This window comes from Lemur catta, chromosome 8 (genome assembly GCF_020740605.2).
Source record: "Lemur catta isolate mLemCat1 chromosome 8, mLemCat1.pri, whole genome shotgun sequence".
Lineage (NCBI taxonomy): Eukaryota > Metazoa > Chordata > Mammalia > Primates > Lemuridae > Lemur > Lemur catta.
The window spans coordinates 57,366,968-57,387,724 of record NC_059135.1 but is presented as its reverse complement, the minus strand read 5'-3'; the positions used below and the strand labels follow the sequence as shown (position 1 = coordinate 57,387,724).

Genomic DNA, 20,757 nt, shown 5'->3' with positions numbered 1-20,757 from the left:
TTGCTTGAAAGAAGACTTTAGTGCCAGAAAGTATTTAACTGAAACAAAGGCCTTTTAGGAAGAGGGGGGAAACTTTTTTTAAAAATGACTAATGTTCAGTTTACTTCCTGTTTATGTAGAGTTTATAATCTACATATTTGTTAATTGGATATGGATATACATAAACAACTTCTATCACGGAGTGAGGAAAAGTCAGGAAGTTTTCAGTACTGATGGAAATGAATGATCATGTTTATTTTAGACATCATGGGTAATTCTTGTGCCCTTGTTATGCTTGTTTGAGGATGTAAAATGACTAGATAAATCTAAATGACAACTATACTCTATTGATTTTGCAGAGTTATGGGGAAGATTTATGAGGCATGGAGTAATCCACCCTGTTTGGAAGACAGTAGAGCTCATGCCAAGATGCCAGAGTGCCACTGAGTTACGCGGACAATCCCTGACTCGCGCCTCTCTATTAAACTTTAAGATTTATTAGTAATATGCTGCCTTCAGAAGATGAAAAGAATCTAGTGCCAAGAAGGCGTATTCTTCCGTATTTGGAATAGACGTGCTCTCAAGACAATGGCTTCGAAGGTGTCCTGTTTGTACGTTTTGACAGTTGTGTGCTGGGCCAGCGCTCTCTGGTACTTGAGCATAACCCGTCCCACTTCTTCCTACACTGGCTCCAAGCCATTCAGCCACCTAACAGTCGCCAGGAAAAACTTCACCTTTGGCAACATAAGAACTCGACCTATAAACCCGCATTCTTTTGAATTTCTTATAAACGAGCCCAACAAATGTGAGAAAAACATTCCTTTCCTTGTTATCCTCATCAGCACCACCCACAAGGAATTCGATGCCCGCCAGGCAATCCGAGAGACGTGGGGGGACGAGAACAACTTCAAAGGGATCAAGATAGCCACCCTCTTCCTCCTGGGCAAGAACGCTGACCCTGTCCTGAACCAGATGGTGGAACAAGAGAGCCAGATCTTCCACGACATCATCGTGGAGGACTTTATCGACTCCTACCACAACCTAACCCTCAAAACACTCATGGGGATGAGGTGGGTGGCCACGTTTTGTTCAAAAGCCAAGTACGTCATGAAAACAGACAGTGACATTTTTGTAAACATGGACAACCTTATTTATAAATTACTGAAACCCTCCACCAAACCAAGGAGAAGATATTTTACTGGCTATGTCATCAATGGAGGGCCAATTCGGGACGTCCGCAGTAAGTGGTATATGCCCAGGGATTTGTATCCTGACAGTAACTACCCACCGTTCTGTTCGGGGACTGGCTATATCTTTTCAGCAGATGTGGCTGAACTCATTTACAAAACCTCACTCCACACAAGGCTGCTTCACCTTGAAGATGTATATGTGGGACTGTGTCTTCGAAAGCTGGGCATACATCCTTTCCAGAACAGTGGCTTCAATCACTGGAAAATGGCCTACAGTTTGTGTAGGTATCGCCGAGTTATCACCGTGCATCAGATCTCCCCAGAAGAAATGCACAGAATCTGGAATGACATGTCAAGCAAGAAACATCTCAGATGTTAGGATTTTTACCGATGTAAATACGTTTTTGTTTTTGTTTTTTTTTTAAGAAATGGGGCCTAAGTTGTTGGTATTTTACAGGTGTCACCAGGGGAAATGGACTGGTGAAGGGGTTTTGTATAGCTTTTGCTTCCTGCTTCTAGTTCCTTTCTTGGATTACCAATGTACAAATGTTAGGCTCTGGTCATAGAAACAATAAATGAGTTAGAAGGGCCAGATTTCATTCTCAGGTCCCAAGGTATTGCCATTTATCTCGAAAAGTGACTGCCAAGCAACTCCTAGGATTTGTGTACTGTGCATCTGAGATAAAAATTTGGTTATGGGAAACCGAAACAGTAATGTCTTCATATCATCTCTGCAAAAATGAATAAATAAGTAAATAACTCTTTTTCAAAAACAATTCAGAAATTATGCACAGTCAGGAAGACACACTAGATGTGATTATTAATATTGTGTGTTGTTACATTAAATTTTTACATATATTGCCATGTAATGTGTACAGTATTTGCAGTTCCACCAAGAAATGAACTTAGTACTGGCAGGGAGGCTGCAGTTACATAAATGGGGATTTAAACTTGAGAATCAAATATTCTGTAGGTTTAGAAATCAACTCTGCTTGCTCATCCAAGGATTAAACCTGGTCAGCGGGTGGAATGTATATAAAATGCTACTTAACGAAGTAAACAAGAGAATTTTCTCTCTTTTTTTTTTTCTTTATGCTCTTTCAGAACAAACATTACATGGTGCCTCCAAGGAGATTTTGCCAAATGTAATCTCACCTGCTTCCTTTCCTACAATGTCACTAAGCGCATTTCACAGTTTCTGGATCTGGTAGGCACATGAATCCTAGTACAGAAAATAAGTTGGTAGGAGGCCAGAGAAAAACAAATCACATTGAGAAAACACAGATTTAGGTATGCATTATAATTAACATAAGCTTAGCAATAGTATAAGATGTCCTCCCACACATTTACCAAGCACGTGAGAAAATCTTCAAGGGTTACCAATATTATTAAAAGATTCGGCCCTACTGTTGCCAGATGTTAAGACTCTCCAACATCTGAAAACATCCAAGTACCGTTAATAGCAGTGCTGTTATGAGGTGTTCTGGGGGCTCTGTGATTGAGGTGGGGAAGCCTAGGTCCAAGTCCTGTTGATGCCACCGTACTTTTGAGCCATCTGAGCAGGCATCTTAATCTTGCTATGCTTCAATATGCGCATTTGTAAAATGGCTGTAAAAAAAAAAAAACCTACCTCACAGGTGCTGTGAGAGCAAATTGCATATGCTAAGTATTTTGAGATCCTTAGCTTAAAAGGTGCTATGTAATGCAATGTATCATGCATTATGCTAAATGCTAAAATAATTCCATAATCACAATGGTCATCAGTAGTAGAAACATCATCTTAATATAAAATCTGCCAAAATAAAGATCAACTATGAATTATTAGTGCACCTAATTCTTCCAAGACTTTGGCTTTTCCTTGGCTATAAGTTAGGTGTTTGGGAAAGCTTCGATTTCCCTGCCATTTCCTCTGGTTTCAATGAATAAGTTATTAGTTCAGTGTGTTGCCTTGATATGCCAAGGTGCTGAAAGTGAAGGCAGCTGCCTCTCTTTGGGAAGGAACCTCTGGCTGGGGGTATATTACAGCAAGTGAAGCGTATGCTTTGCAACGTGCATCGCAGCAACTTAGATCTCAGGAAACATTTGATCTGAATTCTCTCTCTAAGAACTTTGAGGACAGGTCAAGCTAGTCCACCTCTATCAGAAGAACAGGCACTCAGCAAACCCACACGTTGTTCATCTTCTACCATTCATTAGAAAATTCCTGTTTGTTCTCAAAGAAAGCCCCACAGCTAAAAGGGTATACCTTTTTATTTATTTATTTATTTATTTATTTTTTTAGCCTGACCCCTTGAAGCCCACATAGAAGTTGATAACAAACAGGTAGACAAAATGAACAAAAGGAAGTGATGGCCTATTTCTTGAAAACACTGGATGTCTTATCCCCAGCCCCAAAGAATCCAATATGAGGCAAGTCTTCCCATCCCTGAATACATCTTCATCTTATGCTCAGCAGGACTGCTGATTTTGATTAGAAAACAGCATCAGGTAGCCTGGGGAGAGATGGGTCAGCACAAGGTGAGCCACCCTCCCACCCTGCAGCCTTAGCAGCTGTGAGTTTCAATCACTGGGAAAGTCTCACAAATTCATTCTTGATTCGCCTTCCAATTGTGAAGCCGAATCAAGCCTCTGTCTCGTACTACTGCCTCGCATCTACCCCATGGTCAGTCAAGCCACCTTTGATGTCAAGGAATTGCACATGATAAACACTATACATGTACATCTACGCATTGTTTTATATGTGTGTGTATACATTATGAATAGAGCCCTAACCTTTAAAAGGAACAAAAATCAGAGGATCATATGTCTTAAAGAACTATTTCCTAACTTTTTTATGCTAGGTAGTTCCCACGTGACAAACATGTAAATATTTGTCAAAGACCACATGTATATATTTTAAAGGCATTTTTTCTTCTCCCCAACTGTACGTATAGCTAGAATCTGCTTGCTATATAACATTTTCTTCTGCATGGAGCTTGATGAAGCAAGGCCATTTGTCCAGTGTTTCAATAGCCTTAAGCATGTTTGCCTTTTTTTTTTTTTCCTGAATGTTCAAAACAATGTTTAGGTGAGCAAGAAAAAGCTCTTTCTATTTTTGTTAATTTTATGACATGACAGTGACCGAATTATTGTTTCAATTATTTGTTAAGCCACTCTTATCATTTCCCTGACATAAAATAACAGTGTTCTACCCAGAGTCATTCAAACTATTTGTACAAAAACTCTCTATCTTGCCACCTATTTGTTCATTATGCACTGGAAAGTATCAGTAATTAATGTCTATGTTCTTAAAGTTTCTTTTTTAAATTTATCTTTGGGGAAAAAAAGTTTTATCTTTGGTGGCTAGTTTGCGTGGCTTTGTGTCTTCTTACATTGGAGCAAATGTCAGTTTCAACATGTAATATTGTACTGTTAAATAACCAGAATCAAAAAATGAAGATCATTTTCGATTTGGATTAAATTCAGAAGAACAAAACCCCTTTGTGTGATATGATATGGGGAAAATAAACTCTTCACAGAGAAGCCAAGGAAGGAGTTTTTCAATCAAATCTCTTCTATCAAAAGACAATGGAATATTTACCTAAACTATCTGAGATTCATTTTTTATCTTTCCTAATATGTGGGTTTAGTGGGGGAATTGATTATGTCATTTCTTCTGTAAAGGTGAAGATAGTTTTTATAAGCAACAAAGTAACTTGTGAATGAAAGAAGTAATTTACTAGAAACGCTTGTGGATGATAATTGACATTTAGGTATAACGTTATATATGAATGATTGTATTTATGTATTTATTTGTCAAAATTGTACATACTGTTTCGCCAAAAGTAATTGTCTGTAAAAGTGCACTCTCCGGGTTTGTAGAACTATTTAGGGTTACATGGGTTGCCAGTCAAGCTGCTAATCAGAATACTATTTTTTGTATCAATGTTATAAAACTAAAAATGGCAAATAGATGCTGAAGATGTTATTACATTCAGTTTCTTCACCTTCCTCTTGAAATGTAAACTGTTGATCAAAAGCACGATACTAATGTACAGGCCCATCTGTCATGAGGAAGATACGGTTCCATAAAGCTGATTTTTTTAAACCATTGGGACAAAATAAACAGAAGAACATATTTTTCCTTTTGCTTCTTTTCTGAAACAATCTCTTTGGTGAGACGTGATTGTTACAATTAGCTGACGGCCGGCCGTTTATCATTACCTTTCTCCACAACCTCAACACAGGTAATAATTCAAGCCATTCAGAGCTCATCCCCAGCAGCCCACTGCGTCTTGACAGTCAACTCAGAGACGATTCGATCTAGTAAGTAGACCAGGGGCTATCCTGGATTTAAGAAACAGGTATCTCACTTGTCCCTTGGTGGCCTTAGGGAAGTGTTTTAACTAGCTTTGGTGTTAAACTCTATGGATTGAACATGCCAACAAATTCCAACCCAAGGGGGCATTATATTGATAATGTGCTGGGTGAATTAGGACATGTTAAATCTAAGGCCAAAATGTCATTCTTATGTTTCGCCCACATATATCCTTTGGAATGTTGTATACTACTTTAAAAGTTTAATGGGATTGGAAAAGATCTATTCAACCATTCTTTACAGCAGACAACTTGATTGCTGATGCCTAACTCTGTAAGCAAGAGAGTAAGAGCTCTTTAAGAGACAAAAGTTCTTTTTATTGTCAATCCTGTTCTAACTAAATAGGTCTTCACTTTTTAATGGAAATTTAACTTTGAATCTAGTCCCCATATACCTCAGAGTTCAAAAAGGTAAAGTCTATCAGGTGAGCTTAACTATGAATAAACAATAAAAACATAAAATATACAGATGTGTATCCCATGTAACTTTTCAAAGCACCAACATCAAGAGCAGTGTTCTAAAAGTATGGTCCCCAGACCAGGAGCATCAAACTCATCTGGGGACTTGTTAGAAAAGCAAATTCTTGAGCTCCACCAGAAACTTGAGGCTGTGGCTCAGCAATCTATTTTAACAAGCCCTCTAGGTGATTCCGATGCCTGAAGTTGAGAATACTGACCCAGAGCAGAGATTGGCTACTACAGTCTGCGAAGTATATCCATCCTGCTGCCCACAAGCTTGGAGTGGTTTCCCAGTGAACATCTGCAATAACATGGAACCCCAACTAAGTGAAATGTTGTCCAGTAGTAAAAATGCCATTCCTCTCAATAGTATATGTGTATTATAAAGCATATCATACACAATTATTATTATATTTTGAATTCCATCAACATGAAAACTGTGGACATTTGCTTTCTCTCTTTTTTGTATACGTACTATCATATCTCTTCAATTTTGCTTCTTGGCCTTAAAATATTTATTATACAGCCCTTTACAGGAAAAGTTTGCCAAAACCTCTGACCTAGAGAAACAGAGAAACGTCTGAAACAGGTGCTACACACAAAATTCTTCCAATGATGAATGAGGAATCACATCGGTAAAGCATACTGGAACTGTCTCTCTATGCAGCCAGGGAAATGGCAATGTAGTCAAGATAATGAATTGCATTAAAAACCGACAGCTGCATATATTTTTAAAATATTTCCTTTTTTCTCTCTCAGAGTGATCTTTTAAAATTATAAAAGCTTGATTCTAATTGTAACAATTACCCACAGCTTAATTAATATATTGCTTAAAGATGTGTGGGTATTAGACCTCAAAGGGTGGGTTTCATATAGCTCGATTATCATAATTACAAGCATTCTATTTTCTCATTTACTTAATTGATTGTCATAGATTTCCAGATGAATTCACACTCCTGGAAGAGAATTGAATACATTTCTAAGAGAAAAAACAAAAAAAGAAAAACAGAAACGGGGCTATTCAGAAGAGCAATGTGTCCCAGAATATATAATCCACGTAAGCATGAAAAACTGCCCTCGATAATATCTTTTTACCTCATTGCTGGTTAAAATGGGCATTTTTGTGAAATGAAAAAGTAATGAATGAAAAAGTTTTATTGATTCAACCACATCTATAACAGTACTGGCTCTACTGTCTCTTCAGCCAGAGGTGCCTAGCGCTCAAGAAAAATTTTCCATTTCGTTTTCCTTATAGAATCTATTAGTTTGGTACATTATGTCAACTATTTGTTACGCCTCTTGCAATGACCTCAGTCCTCACCTGGAGGGTGCATGGCATAGAGGTGATTTATTCTCTCTGCGAGGTTTGCTCCAAAGCGTTTACTCAGCAGTGGCTGCCTGATGTGGCGGGCGGGGCCGAGCTGTGTGTGAGGTTTGTCAGGAAGACGCTGTTTTTCAGCAGAGGCGATGATGACCTCACCAAGCATGAGGTGAAGGGAAAGAAAGCATCAGAGAATATCTCCCCTTGCAAAGGCTTAAATTTTCAGTGCCCATTCATCTGTTTTGTCGTCGTTGTTGTTTACTCCTAACAACAGCCTCAAGAGTTAGATGCTGCTATTATCTCCAGCTGATGGCTTAGGAAACTGAGGCAAGAAAGGATTTTGCAATTTGCAGGGTGAATTCATGCCCTCCGGTTCTACAGGCCATGCTCTTAACCAATACAGCATGTTGCCTCTCAAAAATAAGAATATATACCCCCACGACCACCACCACAAGGCCGTAGCCACCAGTTCCTGGGACTCAGTGTAACTACTTTATTTAATTTTCTTTTTTGAGACAGGGCCTCACTCTATCACCCAGGCTACAGTGCAGTGGCATCATCATAGATTACTGAAACCTCAAACTCCTGGGCTCAAGCAGTCCTCCCACCTTGGCCAGCCAAAGTGCTAGGACTACAGGCACGAGCCACCATGCCTGGTCAGCTATTTTAATTTGTTTTTCAGATCAGAACTTTTACCCCTTTTTAAAATTGAGTTATAATTTATATACTGCAAAATTCACCCTTTTTAAGTGTACAGCTCTATGGGCTTTGACAAATGAATACATTCGGGTAACCATGACCATAATCAAGATATAAAATGTTTCTATTAATCCCCCAAATTTTCTCATGCCCCCTTTGTAATCAACCCCATCCCCCAATCTGTGGCAATCACTGATCTTTCTAAACTTCTATTTTACATGAGATTTGCATGTTATTTAGTAGTTATCCTAAATAACATTTAATGTATAAAAAAGATTCTTTGGATAACCCATTATGACACCTTAGTATCCAAAAAAGGGGAAAATTGAAAAGAAAGAGAGTATAAAAAGAAAAAAAATGAATCTTAATAGTTAAGCAGCACATAAGTACAGATGGAATTTTAAAATAAACTACCACTGATTCAAAAACATCCATGCCTAATGAATATTAATAAGCAGGTGCCAGTCAAAAATCTATAACCTCGCTCAAAGTTTAGACCAGATCACTAGGAGCTTTAATAGAGCTTCTATCCTTCAGAGCTCACACGCACATTTCTGTGGAGAGAACGATCTATAAGTTCAATTATGCTTCTTCCCTCTTGGAAGCAAAGGATCCTCTGGAGAGGTATCTATCAGGAGCTAGCTCATTAAAAAGGCAAGCCCTCTCTGCACTCCAGGATTTGTCTCCACACTTGCCTCAAACCACTTTTAGATGAGCTTTACTTCTGTGTCTGCTTGTGCTTACTTACTATTGGTTTCCTTGACATATGCTAGTTCACGTTTCCTTCAGGAAAAGATAACTCACAACTACAGGCTTCTCTTCAAACTTTATCAATAGAAGCAGCATCTGAGTTAACTTAGAAAGCATGTGATTTGCAACAGCATGCCTGCCCCTCAGTCCCACGGGAATCCAAACCATACAGAGCATGGGTGTGGGAGCAAAACAGGATACCAGAGCAGAAAGGATAGGATGAGGGACATCTACATGTCCCTACATCCTCTACAGCAAGGCTTCTCAGATTGTCACGTGCCTAGTAATTACCTGGGAATCTTGTTAAAATGCCGATTAGTAGTACTGGGGTGCAACCCACGGTTCTGATTTTCTTGTGAGCTCCCAGGCAATGCTGATGCTTCTGGTGCCTAGACTGCTCTTTGAGTAACACGGCTGTAGAGGGCAAGGCTAGATTCTACATAGGATTACTAGTGTTCATTAACCATCTACTTGGGGCCATACCAGAAGCTTTTGCCTATATTGCCTCTTTAAATATTCACAGAAATCTACTGGAAAGGATGAAGGATAAGGTGAGGTTTGAGGCTCTAGTGAAATTTTAGGTTAAAAACTCCCCTTTATTTCCTGCATACAGCTTTCTCTAAGACCTTGTGGGAACAGGCTGAGGTCCTAGAGGGAGCAGTGTACCTGAGAAACAACAGGAAGCAAAATACCACACTGTTATTTTGTTGATTCAGTGCCCAGTAGCCCAACAGAGAACTCTGTTAAAACCAAGTTGGAGCTCATGGCATAGCTCCCAAAGTCAGGCCTGATGGCTTTATCTTCCCACCAACCACCACTTACCAAGCCAGTGGGCATAACATATAGCACCTAGAGAAGATGGAGAGAAGGAGCGTGTAGGGCCAGGCTACCAGGTTCCTGGTGCTAGAGCATGGAGACCACAGGAAAGCATCAGAGAGAGCCACACGAGTATGTCAGCTGTCAACAAATAGTAACCCCACACGTGCATAAATGTGGCCAAATTATTGTCATAGAATATGACGGTTCAGATCAAAAATCTGATCTCTTGGGAGGAACAATGATGGGGACAGGAGAAAGAGAGCTTTGTGGGGGTATTAATCAGAAACTACACGATCCTTTCCAAAAAAAGGAATCCAGCATTTATTATTGTCACCATTTTGGGGCTGAAGAATCTAGGAGTCAGAGAAATTAAGTGACTTTTCTAAAGTAAAAAAAAAAAAAAATCAGTAACTAAAAGGTAGCATTCAAACCCTAGGTCTTTTGACTGGAGTCCAGTATTTTTTTGCATTGTATCATACTGCTCTCAATTCCATTTGCAATTCTGGAAATAAGGTAGGAAAAAAACCCTCCTTGGTTTCAAAGGTTAGAATCAGCAATGTATCCAAGGTCGAATGAACAGTCAGTGCTTGAAGTAACAGATAAGTCTGGAAAGTCAGCATAAAAAAGAAAAAAGGTCTGGAGTCTGGATCTGCAGCCCAAAGAATGTGCAAGTAGCTGAGACAGCAGGGTCAGAATCTAGGCAAGAGTCAGAGAAATAGGTTCAAAACATCCATCAGGATGACTTCATATTAAATGGCACAACACAGAGAACCTGATTCTTCAGGCAGAGCTCTCATCCAGGAATATTTTTAATTATCATGAATTGGGTTGTCTACAGGATCGTTAGAGGGAGAGCTGTACTTCTGCTTTGGAATCTAGAAATAACCTAGATCACAAGTAGCCACACACACACACACACACACACACAAAATCGTGTTTTTCAACAGTAACACTACACACACTTTACAATGGCTTTGCATGCACTTTTTATTTCCAAGGCAAATGGAGGAAAAAGAAAACGACTCTAAAGGAGCAAAGGAGAAGAGTTAGCAATAGACAAGGAGAATTTTTTTTAAAAAAGACAATGCACAAGGAGCAGGAAAACCAGGGAAGAGAGCAGAAAGCAGTAATTCAGGGCAAGATGGAAGATGAGGGAAGAGCTACAGCTGTTTTCAGATTATGTTGACCAATGTGTCTGTGCTTTTGTCATTGTGAAAAGTATCTACTATGGATTTCAATGCACTTTCAACAATCATAAGAATGTCACCATAAGAAACTACAAAGCAAAACAAAATGAACAAAAAAATTAAACCAAAGACACAGAGAAGGAAGGAAATAACACAGAACAGAGTGGAAATCAATAAAATATGGAAAATGAAAACAGTTGAGGAAAATCAATAAAACCAAAACTTAGTCTTTTCCTAAAGATCAGCAAAATCAATAAACCTTTATCCAGACTGAGTAAGAAAAAAAAGAGATGGTACAAGTTATGAAAATCAAGAACATAGGAAGGGATATCACTACCAAAATAAAAAGAAAATAAGGAAATCAAAAGAAGTCAAAGCACTATTTTATAATTAACTGGATGTGGACCCCAAATTTGAATGATGAAAACTCTGGTAAACTAAATTGGAGAGCCTAGAATTGCATTCCTCTTCTTCAATTGGTATTTTTCCATTTTAAGTGACAGGTGATTTTCTTTAAATTGGCTTGAGAAAAAAGAGAATATGTTGGGTTATAAACGAAAAATTCAGTGGGTGGGGAACATGGCTTCAGGGATGCTTTATCCTTAGCTCAATGTCACAGGACCAGGTATCTTTCCATCCCTATCTTAACACATCCCTGGGCATTGGCTCCATCCTCAGGCAGGCTGTCCCCTTATGACTGGAAAATGTCTGCCAGAAGTTCCAACATCACATCTTCCCAGCTCAAATCCAGTGAAAAACAACATTTGCCTAACAGCCCAGAAAAAATCTCATTGGTTTCTAATCCCTGAAGCAAGCATTGTGGCCAGGCTAATGCAGTGCTCTGATTGTCCACGCCTGAGTCACATGCTCCAGGAACACCCAAAGAACAGGAATGGAGGGTGGGGAAGAGAGGTGTTTCCCAGAGATATACTGGATAACTATTTCTAGGAGAAGAATAAACGGGCACTAGGAGTTAAAAACAACAGAGGTACATTCATTTTTATAAGCTAACAAATCTCAATTTACTTTATGCAAAATACAACTAAAAAATATCCATCATATGTGGGGAAGGGGAGAGAGAGACAGACAGAGAGAGACATTAGTAAAAAGTGCATTTACATATCAAACTAAGAGAGGAAAGAAAATTTTTTTTAATTTAAATTTTTTAAATGTATCTTTTACACCTTCCCAAGTCCTGTTGCTTAACCAAACAATAGGACTCCCAGAGCTCAAATGCTACGGGGGAGAAAGAAAAAGGAGAGGGAGAGAGAAGCTGAGAGACAGAGAGAGAAGAGACTTTCCCCATGCAAAGTGGACCCTGGTCCTAATCATACCAACCATGGTAAAGAGAAAGAAGGAAGTCCAGGAAAAATTAACAACACCCAGATGGTAGCCAGGTCTACTTGGAAGTAGCAGGCCCTGGGAGCAGCCAAGCAAGCCAGCTGCATGGCAAGAAGAGACAGAGCAAGGTGGCAGAGGCTCCTCTCCTGGATGATTGAGAATTGGTCTTCAATATTCAGGCCAGGAGGAAGGAATAAACAAATTAAAGAGGCGCCCTCAGGAAATGATCCTTCACTATGCCGTGATTCTGCCTACTTTGGAAGGGAGCCAGTCATCAGATGAGTATTCCCCTGCCTTGGAGAGAAATAAGGAGAATGTGGAATTTTCCCCCCAAATATCTACCAATTTAGAGATGATTTTTGAAGCTATTGGTGTGAATACAGTTCTTGGGATGTGTAAAATGTGCAGAGGAAAAAGGAATGGAAGGAGAAAGAGATGTGTCTAGGGCAGATCTAGGAGGAGCCACAACCTCTAAGGCAGTGGTCCCCAACCTTCTTGGCACCAGGGACCGGTTTCATGGAAAACAATTTATCCATGGATATGGGGGGTGGGGGGGCGGGGTGGACAGGCAGAGCTCAGGCGGTGATGCAAGCAATGGGATGTGGCTGTAAATATAGATAAAGCCTCGCTGGCTGACCCCCCGCTCGCCTCCTGTGTGCTGACAGGCCACTGACCCATAGTGGTCCCCAGCCCAGGGACTGGGGACCACAGCTTTAAGGAAAGGGGAAGCATTTTTTTCCTTCCCAGGTTTTGTTGGCTCTGGTTTTCACAGTCTTTGAAGATTAGTAGCAGGCTGGACACAGGCTTATCTTCTTAATTCCTGATCAGCCAACCACAGGAAACCTGAGCTGGCCCTGGAATCGCACGGACATTTGGCACATGGGTGAACCCACCTATGTTTTGAAGACTGAAGCTACCATAGCCCATACAGCTAATACAGAATACTGGTGACATGTTCTGAGTTTCAGAGGAAATATTTTCCTTTTCGAAATCTGATTTGACCATTACAAATCGCTTAATAAAGTAAAACTTTGAGAAAGTCACTAATTAAATGCTTGCCGGAATCCTTTAAACAGGTTTTCCAAATTAGCAGGCATTGTGGGAAAGCAGCCAGGTGGAGGGACAGAGCAGTGCCAGGAAGAGAAAGGTGCTCGCCCCCCTGCAAGGAAGAACTTCAGCGTCTGAGGACTCAGCACCAGCAAGAGAGGGAACCTACCAGACCTGAGGCTTCTGAGCTGACTACATCTCCTAAGGGGATTCAGCGGCTGATGAGGGAGAACGTGTTAGGTAAGAAAACTAATTTCTTTTCAGATTTGGAGTCAATTACATGTAGACAGACTGTATGGGCCTTTGGAAATCTTTCACTTGAAATCCTCCAGCAAATTATACTGAGGATAGGAAGGCATGGGAAGAAGGATATTGGTGAGGAAATGGTTCATTCGAACCCAAAATCACTCACATCCATTGCTGGGGTTCCCATTAAAATCCTACAGAGAAGGAGCTATTGTTATCTCTCCTACTTCACAGAAAACCAAGGCACAGAGAAACTAGCTTGTCCAAGGCCACAGGTCTAGTTAGTTAGAGCTAGGGTTCGAACTCAGGTGGTCCTGGTTTCAGAAACAAAGCTTGAAGCCACTGAGCCAGCCAAGCCTGAGCTTGGTGTAGGTGCAGGCGCTTGCAGCCAGCCTGACGTCGGTCGGGGAGGCTGTGGGCTGAGCAGACACCTGTCCACACATAGCAAATACCTCTTGACGGGTGCAGAGCTTGAGTACCTGGGAGCTGCTTGCCTGAGCAACACAGGCTGTTGCGGAGGGCGTTTGGTGGGGCGAGGTGGGAGTGCAGAGAGGAAGAAAGACAACGATCCCCAGCTTTGAAGGCTGGGATGCGTTTCACACGCAACTCCAGAAAACCAGACCTGCGTCTTCCTTCCAAGATTCATTTTCCCCTCATTGAGCACACTTAAAGAGGAGAAAATGAATTCTGCCCATTGAAAAAGGGGACACTGTAATGAAAAACAACTTTCAAGACACTTCAGCACATAAAGCCTTTGAGCTACATCACTGACAATGGCTTACGAGTTTGTTTTCAATTTGCGGTTATGCTGAGCAGCCACTTTGCGCCGCGCGGCAGTAGTTCAGGCGCTTGCCCCAGCGACGTCTGCGCGCGGCCATCTCACCGGAGTGTCTTGTCACAGACGATCAGGTGCAGATTTATCGAGACACGTCAGCCGCAAAACGGCCAGCCAGCAGAGCTTTCAAAATTATTTTCCTCACCATTTTTGCTAAGTATACAATTCTAAGAAAGCAGATTTCTTAGCAAATACTTTCTCCCCGCCCCCCAAAGAAAAGACTACTTTGAACAATGCAAAGAAAGCATGGACTTCAAGTTCATGTTTGAATCCCAGCCCCGCATTTGCTAATAGGCAACCTTGAGCAAGCTATGTAAACCCTCTGAAGTTGACTTCCTCATTTATAACATGGAAGGAATACCTCGTTTATAAAATGGGGCTGTGGGGAAAAGTAAAGGCAATCACGGCCATTATCTTCTTAAGTTCCACAAAGAGAGAAGATATTTTTGGTTCCTTATCACGTACCCAGCACTTAGCATAGCATCAGCACATAATAGTTGCTTAATAAGTAGGGGCTGAATGAATAAATGTATGAATAACACTATCTCTGGAAACCGACTTTTAGGGACATAGCAGAGCTGGTTTCTTTGCAATTATTTCTTTCAAAGAAAAACAAGTAGCTCTCTCTCGGCTTCTGTTGCTTTTTGGGATGATTGCTTTCCGTGACTACTGCACGTCTCTTATCCTAGGAATTTCTTCAACTATTTTTTTGGTTTGAGTGTTTTGTTTCCTACTTCCTGTGCTTTCTGTTTTATTAGCTTATTCCCTTGTCTCATCATAAATCATCTTCACTGAGCTTCCTAAAAAGAACAAATTAAAGCTCAATTTTTCTGTAGTTCCATGCCTAAACATGTCTTTATTCTAGCCTGCTATTGATACGTAATTGGATCATAATTACTTATAATTACATAAGTAATAGAATTGGAGGCTGAAACGTTTTCTCTTTTGAATTTTAAAAGCCATTTTCCATTGTTTTCTATGAGCTAGTGTTATTGCTTATTATAGAAAATCTGGAAAACGTGGAAAAGTATGAGAAAAAAGATTAAAAGCATCAGTAAGTCTACTACCCAGAATCAAGCCTATTAGCAGTGTCTTCCAGGACACAAAACACACACACATACACACACAACCATATTGTATATATAGTTATACATCATGTTTTGTATAATTTTATATCATGATATTCTCATGTCATATATAATTGAGTTACTTTTAAGAGGCTTTTCAACCGTAAGGATCAATGATTCTATGACTTGTTAAGGAGAGATTGTGATATTTGGATGGACTGTCAGTGAACGCAGCAGACAGTTTAGGAGTTGGTTTCACTGATAGAAGCATGAAATCAGAACTGTGGCAAAGGAAGCTAAGGTTAACTACCTGCCAAGTGCTTTTCATTTAGGGACACAGAAGGTTCTCAGAGAGTATAAGGAATCAAAGACATATTACAGGTGAGGCCCAATAAATCACCTGAGTGTAACCCACAGTCAGGAAAAGCATGGTCAGGTTTGGAGAAAAGGGCACAGCTGGGCCTCCTGGGAAAAGGGCATTGTGTGAAGCCTTTCATATGAAAGGGGGCCATATATAAGCAAAGTATTCAAGGTCCTAAGTGGGAGACAGGCAGCCAGCACCAGTTTCAAAGGCCTGCAATTAAAGATGACAAGCCGGAACAGAAACAGCTGCCCAGCTGCACCCACAGTCCTTGGTGCTGTAAGAGCACAGAGCGTAGGTGGGCTTCAGACAGAAGTAAGCAGGAGGAAGGTGAAGGAAGACAGAGCAAGCAGCTGGGGAGGGAAAGGGGCATGCAGAGATGATGGCTCCAGCCAAGGACAGAAACAGGAAGCACTTACACAGCACAGGTATCTTTGTCGTGCTGACTTCTGGGTTGTGGCAGTGGCATTGGTTCACCCTTCCCAACTTGCCTGTTGCAATAACAGTGAAAGTCTACACTGAGTTATGAAGTTGTGACAGCACCGAAAATTAGAAATAGTTATCAACAGTTTGACACTCTGAAAGGAATTTCTACTAGACAAATCCCAGATAAGGCCAAGCAGGGAAATAACCGGAAAACAAATGCTTCACCATGTGAAAGAGAACAGCAGGTCTGTACGGAGGGAGGAGGGCGGGGGAGAGAGAGCGACTGCTACCTCATCTTTATCTGAATATAATTCAGAAAATGAATAAACCCGTAGGTTTCTAGAGACACTAGTTGGAGTTTACTTATTTTGTTCCCAGTCATGCTCTAGTCCCACTCCACAGCCACTGTATTCTGCTGCTGCTCTAACAAATTACCAAAAACATAGCAGCTTAGAACAGTACAAATGTATTATCTTACAATTGGTAGGTCAAAAGTCCTCCCTGAATCTTACTGGGCTAAAATGAAGGTGTGGCAGGTCTGCATTCCTTCTGGAGACTAGTGCAGAATCCACCTCCTTGCCTTTTCCAGCTTCTAAAGGCCACCGTGCCGCTTAGATGGTGGCCCTTTCTTCAAAACCAGCAGCAGGTTGAGTTCTTCTCTCGTCTCATCACTCTGACCTCCTCTTCGGTCTTCCTCTTCCATTTTTAAAAGCCCTTGTGATTATGCTGAGCCAACTAAATCATCTAGAATAGTCTGCCTATCTTAAACTCAACTGATTAGCAATCTTAATTCCATCAGCTACCTTCATTCCCCTTTGCCATGTAAAATAGCCTAGTGTATTCACAAATTACAGATATTAGGATGGGGGCCAGGTGTTATTCTGCCTACCACAGCCATTAAACACGTTTTATCAGTAAAAGGAAACATTTTGAATCCTGGGTATGGAGAACTCCCTGAAGCATTCTCAGTTCATCAGATACACAGCTTCTCTCACTGGGAAGTGGGAGGTTGATTACTGGGACAACAGCACCATCTACTCACTGATTTGATTCATTTTGTTTTTAATGAATTATTAATACATTCTCATGGTTGAAAAATAGGCTATAACTACTAGTGACATAGTCTTGTGTATACTATGCTGTTTATGCATATTCAGGTGTGTAATTATAACATCTATATTTTATTATTAGACTTTATTTTTTTTAGAGCAGTTTAGGTTCACAGCAAAATTGAGCTAAAGGTAGAGATAAAACGCCTGCCCCACACATGCATGGCCTCCCCCATTATCAACATCCATCACCAGAGTGGTACATTTGTTACAAGTAATGAACCTATATTGACACAGCATATTCACCCAAAGTCCATGGTTTACATTAGGGTTCACTCGTGGTGTTGTACATTCTGTGGGTATAGACAAATGCATATGGACATGTATCCAATGGTATAGCATCATGCACAGTAGTTTCACTGCCCTAAAATTCCTCTGTGTTCCACCTATTCATGCCTCCCTACTCCCCAACCCCTGGTAACCATTGATCTTTCTACTGTCTCCATAGTTTTGCCTTTCCTGGAATGTTATCTATTGGAATCATACAGTAGGTAGCCTTTGACATTGGCTTCTTTCACATAGTATAATAATATGCATTTAAATTTCCTCCATGTCTTTTCATGGCTTGATAGCTCATTTTGTTGTAGCACTATGAATAATATCACATTATTTGGATGGATCATAGTGTATATATTCACCTACAGAAGGACATCTTGGTTACTTCCAAGTTTTGGCAATTATGAATAAAGCCACTGTGATCATTTATATGCATTTTTTTTATGGACATAAGTTTCCATCCCCTTTGGGTACCCCTTTTGGGAGCACAATTGCTGGATCTTATGGTAAAAAAAAATGTTTAGTTTCATAAGAAAACACCCAACTATCTTCCAAAGTAGCTGTACCATTTTTCATAGCCACCAGCAATGAATGAGAGTTTCTGTTCCTCCACATTCTTGCCAGCATTTGGTGTTGCCAGTCTTCTGGATTTTGGCCATTCTAATAAGTGCAAGGTGGTATCTTGTTTTAATTTGTGTTTCCCTGATGATGTATGACACAGAGCATCTTTTTGTATGCATATTTCCCATCTGCACGTCTCCTTTGGTGAGGTGTTTCTTAAGGTCTTTGACCTGTTTTGTAAGTTTGTTGTTTGTGCTCTTACTATTGAGTTTTAAGAGTTCTTTGTATATTTTGGATAACACTCCTTTATCTGGTAGGTCTTTTGCAAATATTTTCTCTGTGGCTTATCTTTTCATTCTCTTTTTTTTAATTAAAAAAATGTTTCATTATTATGGGTACATAGAGTTGTATGTCTTTATAGGGTACATGTGATTTTTTGATACAGACACATAGTGTGAACTAATCCAATCAGCTTAGTTGGTGTTGCAATTAAAAAGTTATAGCCAAACCAAGGTCCTTTACGCTATCTCTTATGTTATCTTCTAGGAGTTTTATAGTTTTGTGTTTTACATTTAGTTCTGCAATCCATTTTATTTTGAATTAATTTTTGTGAAGGGTATGAGGTTTGTGTCTAGATTCTTTTTTTTTTTTTTTTTTGCATGTGGATGTCCATTTGTTCCAATGCCATTTGTTGGAAATATATATTTTTTATTCATTTTTAACCCCTAAATTTTCATACTCTGTACCATAATTTTTTTTAAAAAAAGATATGAGGTCTCACAGTTCACTGTAGCCTCAAATTCCTAGACTCAAGCAATCCTTTTGCCTCAGCTTTCTGAGTAGCTGGGACTACAGGTGCATGCCACCATGCCTGGATAATATTTTTTTTATTTTAATTTTAGAGATGAGGGCCTCACTCTGTGGCCCAAGCTGGTCTCAAACTTTTAGCCTCAAGCTATGCTCCGTTCTCAGCCTCCTGATTATCTGGGATTACAGGTGCTCACCACCACATGTGGACCATAATTTTTTTATTGTGGTAAAAACTAAAATTTACTATAGTAACCGTTTCTAAGTGTATAGTTCAGTAGTGTTAAATATATTTACATTATTGTGCAACCGATTTCCAGAACTTTTTCATCTTGCAAAATTGAAACTCTACCCATTAAACAACTTCACATTTCTCGCCCCTCAGCCCCAGGAAACCATCATTGTACTTTCTGTTTTTATGAATTTCAGTACAGATAGGTGGAATTATACAATATTTGCCTTTTTGTGACTGGCAACTTTCATTTAGCGTAATTTCCTCAAGGTTCATCTATTTTGTAGCATGTCAGGATTTTCTTATTGTTTAAGGTTGAATAATATTATGTTAGATACTTATACCTCACTTCATTTACTCATTTATCCAACAATGAGCACTTAGGTTGCTTCCACCTCTTGATTATTGAGAATAATGCTGCTATGAACATGATTATATAACATACTGTTTTCATTTCATCAATGTTATAATTTTGAGATCTTTCAATATTATATAGAGAGATTTTTACTTCTTTATTTTAAAAAATATTATAGTTTTTTTTGTATTGATGGACCACTATATAGTTAACTCACCCCATGTTAATGAACATCTCTGCTCTTTCCACTTAGTAGAGTTTTGAAGATAGAAAATTTGTATCCCCTCCCAAATCTATTCATTTCCAAGTTGTCTTTCTTAGAAGAAATCAATAGTAGGAGATTCTCAGGTGTTATAACTGAACTTCTCTCTAATAAAAGTAAAGATATATTTAAGTTGATCTAGAAAGTAATAAAAATATTGAATTTAAGTTTGGATAAGTCTGGATGGTAGCATTAAAAGTGTTTAAATAAAAGATAAAATAAATATAATTCTTACAATATGGCTATATAACTAAACATATTTCAAAAATAGAAATTAAAGAAGAGCCAGTATTAAATTAATAATAATTTGAAAGTAATCTCAATGAAAGAGTTCAGATTTTATAACAAACACTAGAAAGTGTTAGAAAAAAAGAAAGAAAATAAAGATTTGCTAGAGTCCTAGCCTCTGTAGAAAAAGAGTCAAAATCTCTATATTATTCAAGAAATATAAATCTAGATATGTTCAACATAGAGATTATTAGTAACAGAATTTAAAATTATACATATACATCACAAGTTATCAGAGAATAATGATGCCTTTACACCTAAAATCCTTAGAGGGAGAAGAAAAGACAAGAGCATTGAGAAAAATATCAAAGAAAATGAAAATAATAAGGCAGACTATAAAAGAAATTCAAATATAAGAAATTAGAATAACATAGCACTTTCAATAAGGCAAAAGAATTCAGAGTCAAAGAGAAATGAGTGAGGTTAAAGGAAATTTTAACCAAATAAATAAAAATCACCCAAACTGGAAAAATAATACAAACGGGTTAAGGACACTCAAAACTGCCAATGCTATCAGGCTATGAGAAAAGAAAAAGGCAAGTATCATATTTGAAACAAGAGACTGAGAAAAATGAACTTGGTGCAAGGGGACTAGGGGTGGGAATTTGCACCTCTGCCATTCTCGTATTAGGAGAAGAGGAACCTATAGGGATCATTCCGGGGTGAGGTTTTGAATTATTACTCAGGCACTGAAAGATCCACGAGCTCTGAATTAAAACAAGAGTGCATGGATGTGAACTGGGAAGGGCACAAGATCAGTTTGGTAAAATGCATATACTCCCAA

General features: G+C 39.3%; 1 protein-coding gene across 1 annotated transcript; it reads left to right on the top strand.

Annotated features, from left to right (window-relative positions):
* Positions 1-481: 481 nt before the first annotated feature.
* Positions 482-1,763, top strand: B3GALT1 (beta-1,3-galactosyltransferase 1). The gene has a single exon (XM_045559393.1). The coding sequence runs from the start codon at positions 568-570 to the stop codon at positions 1,546-1,548; it is 981 nt and encodes a 326-aa protein (XP_045415349.1). The 5' UTR covers positions 482-567; the 3' UTR covers positions 1,549-1,763.
* The last annotated feature ends 18,994 nt before the right edge of the window (positions 1,764-20,757 follow it).

Bases quoted from the DNA above. Each gene is read 5' to 3' on its own strand.
- B3GALT1 (XM_045559393.1), top strand. From the start codon at position 568: ATGGCTTCGAAGGTGTCCTGTTTGTACGTTTTGACAGTTGTGTGCTGG.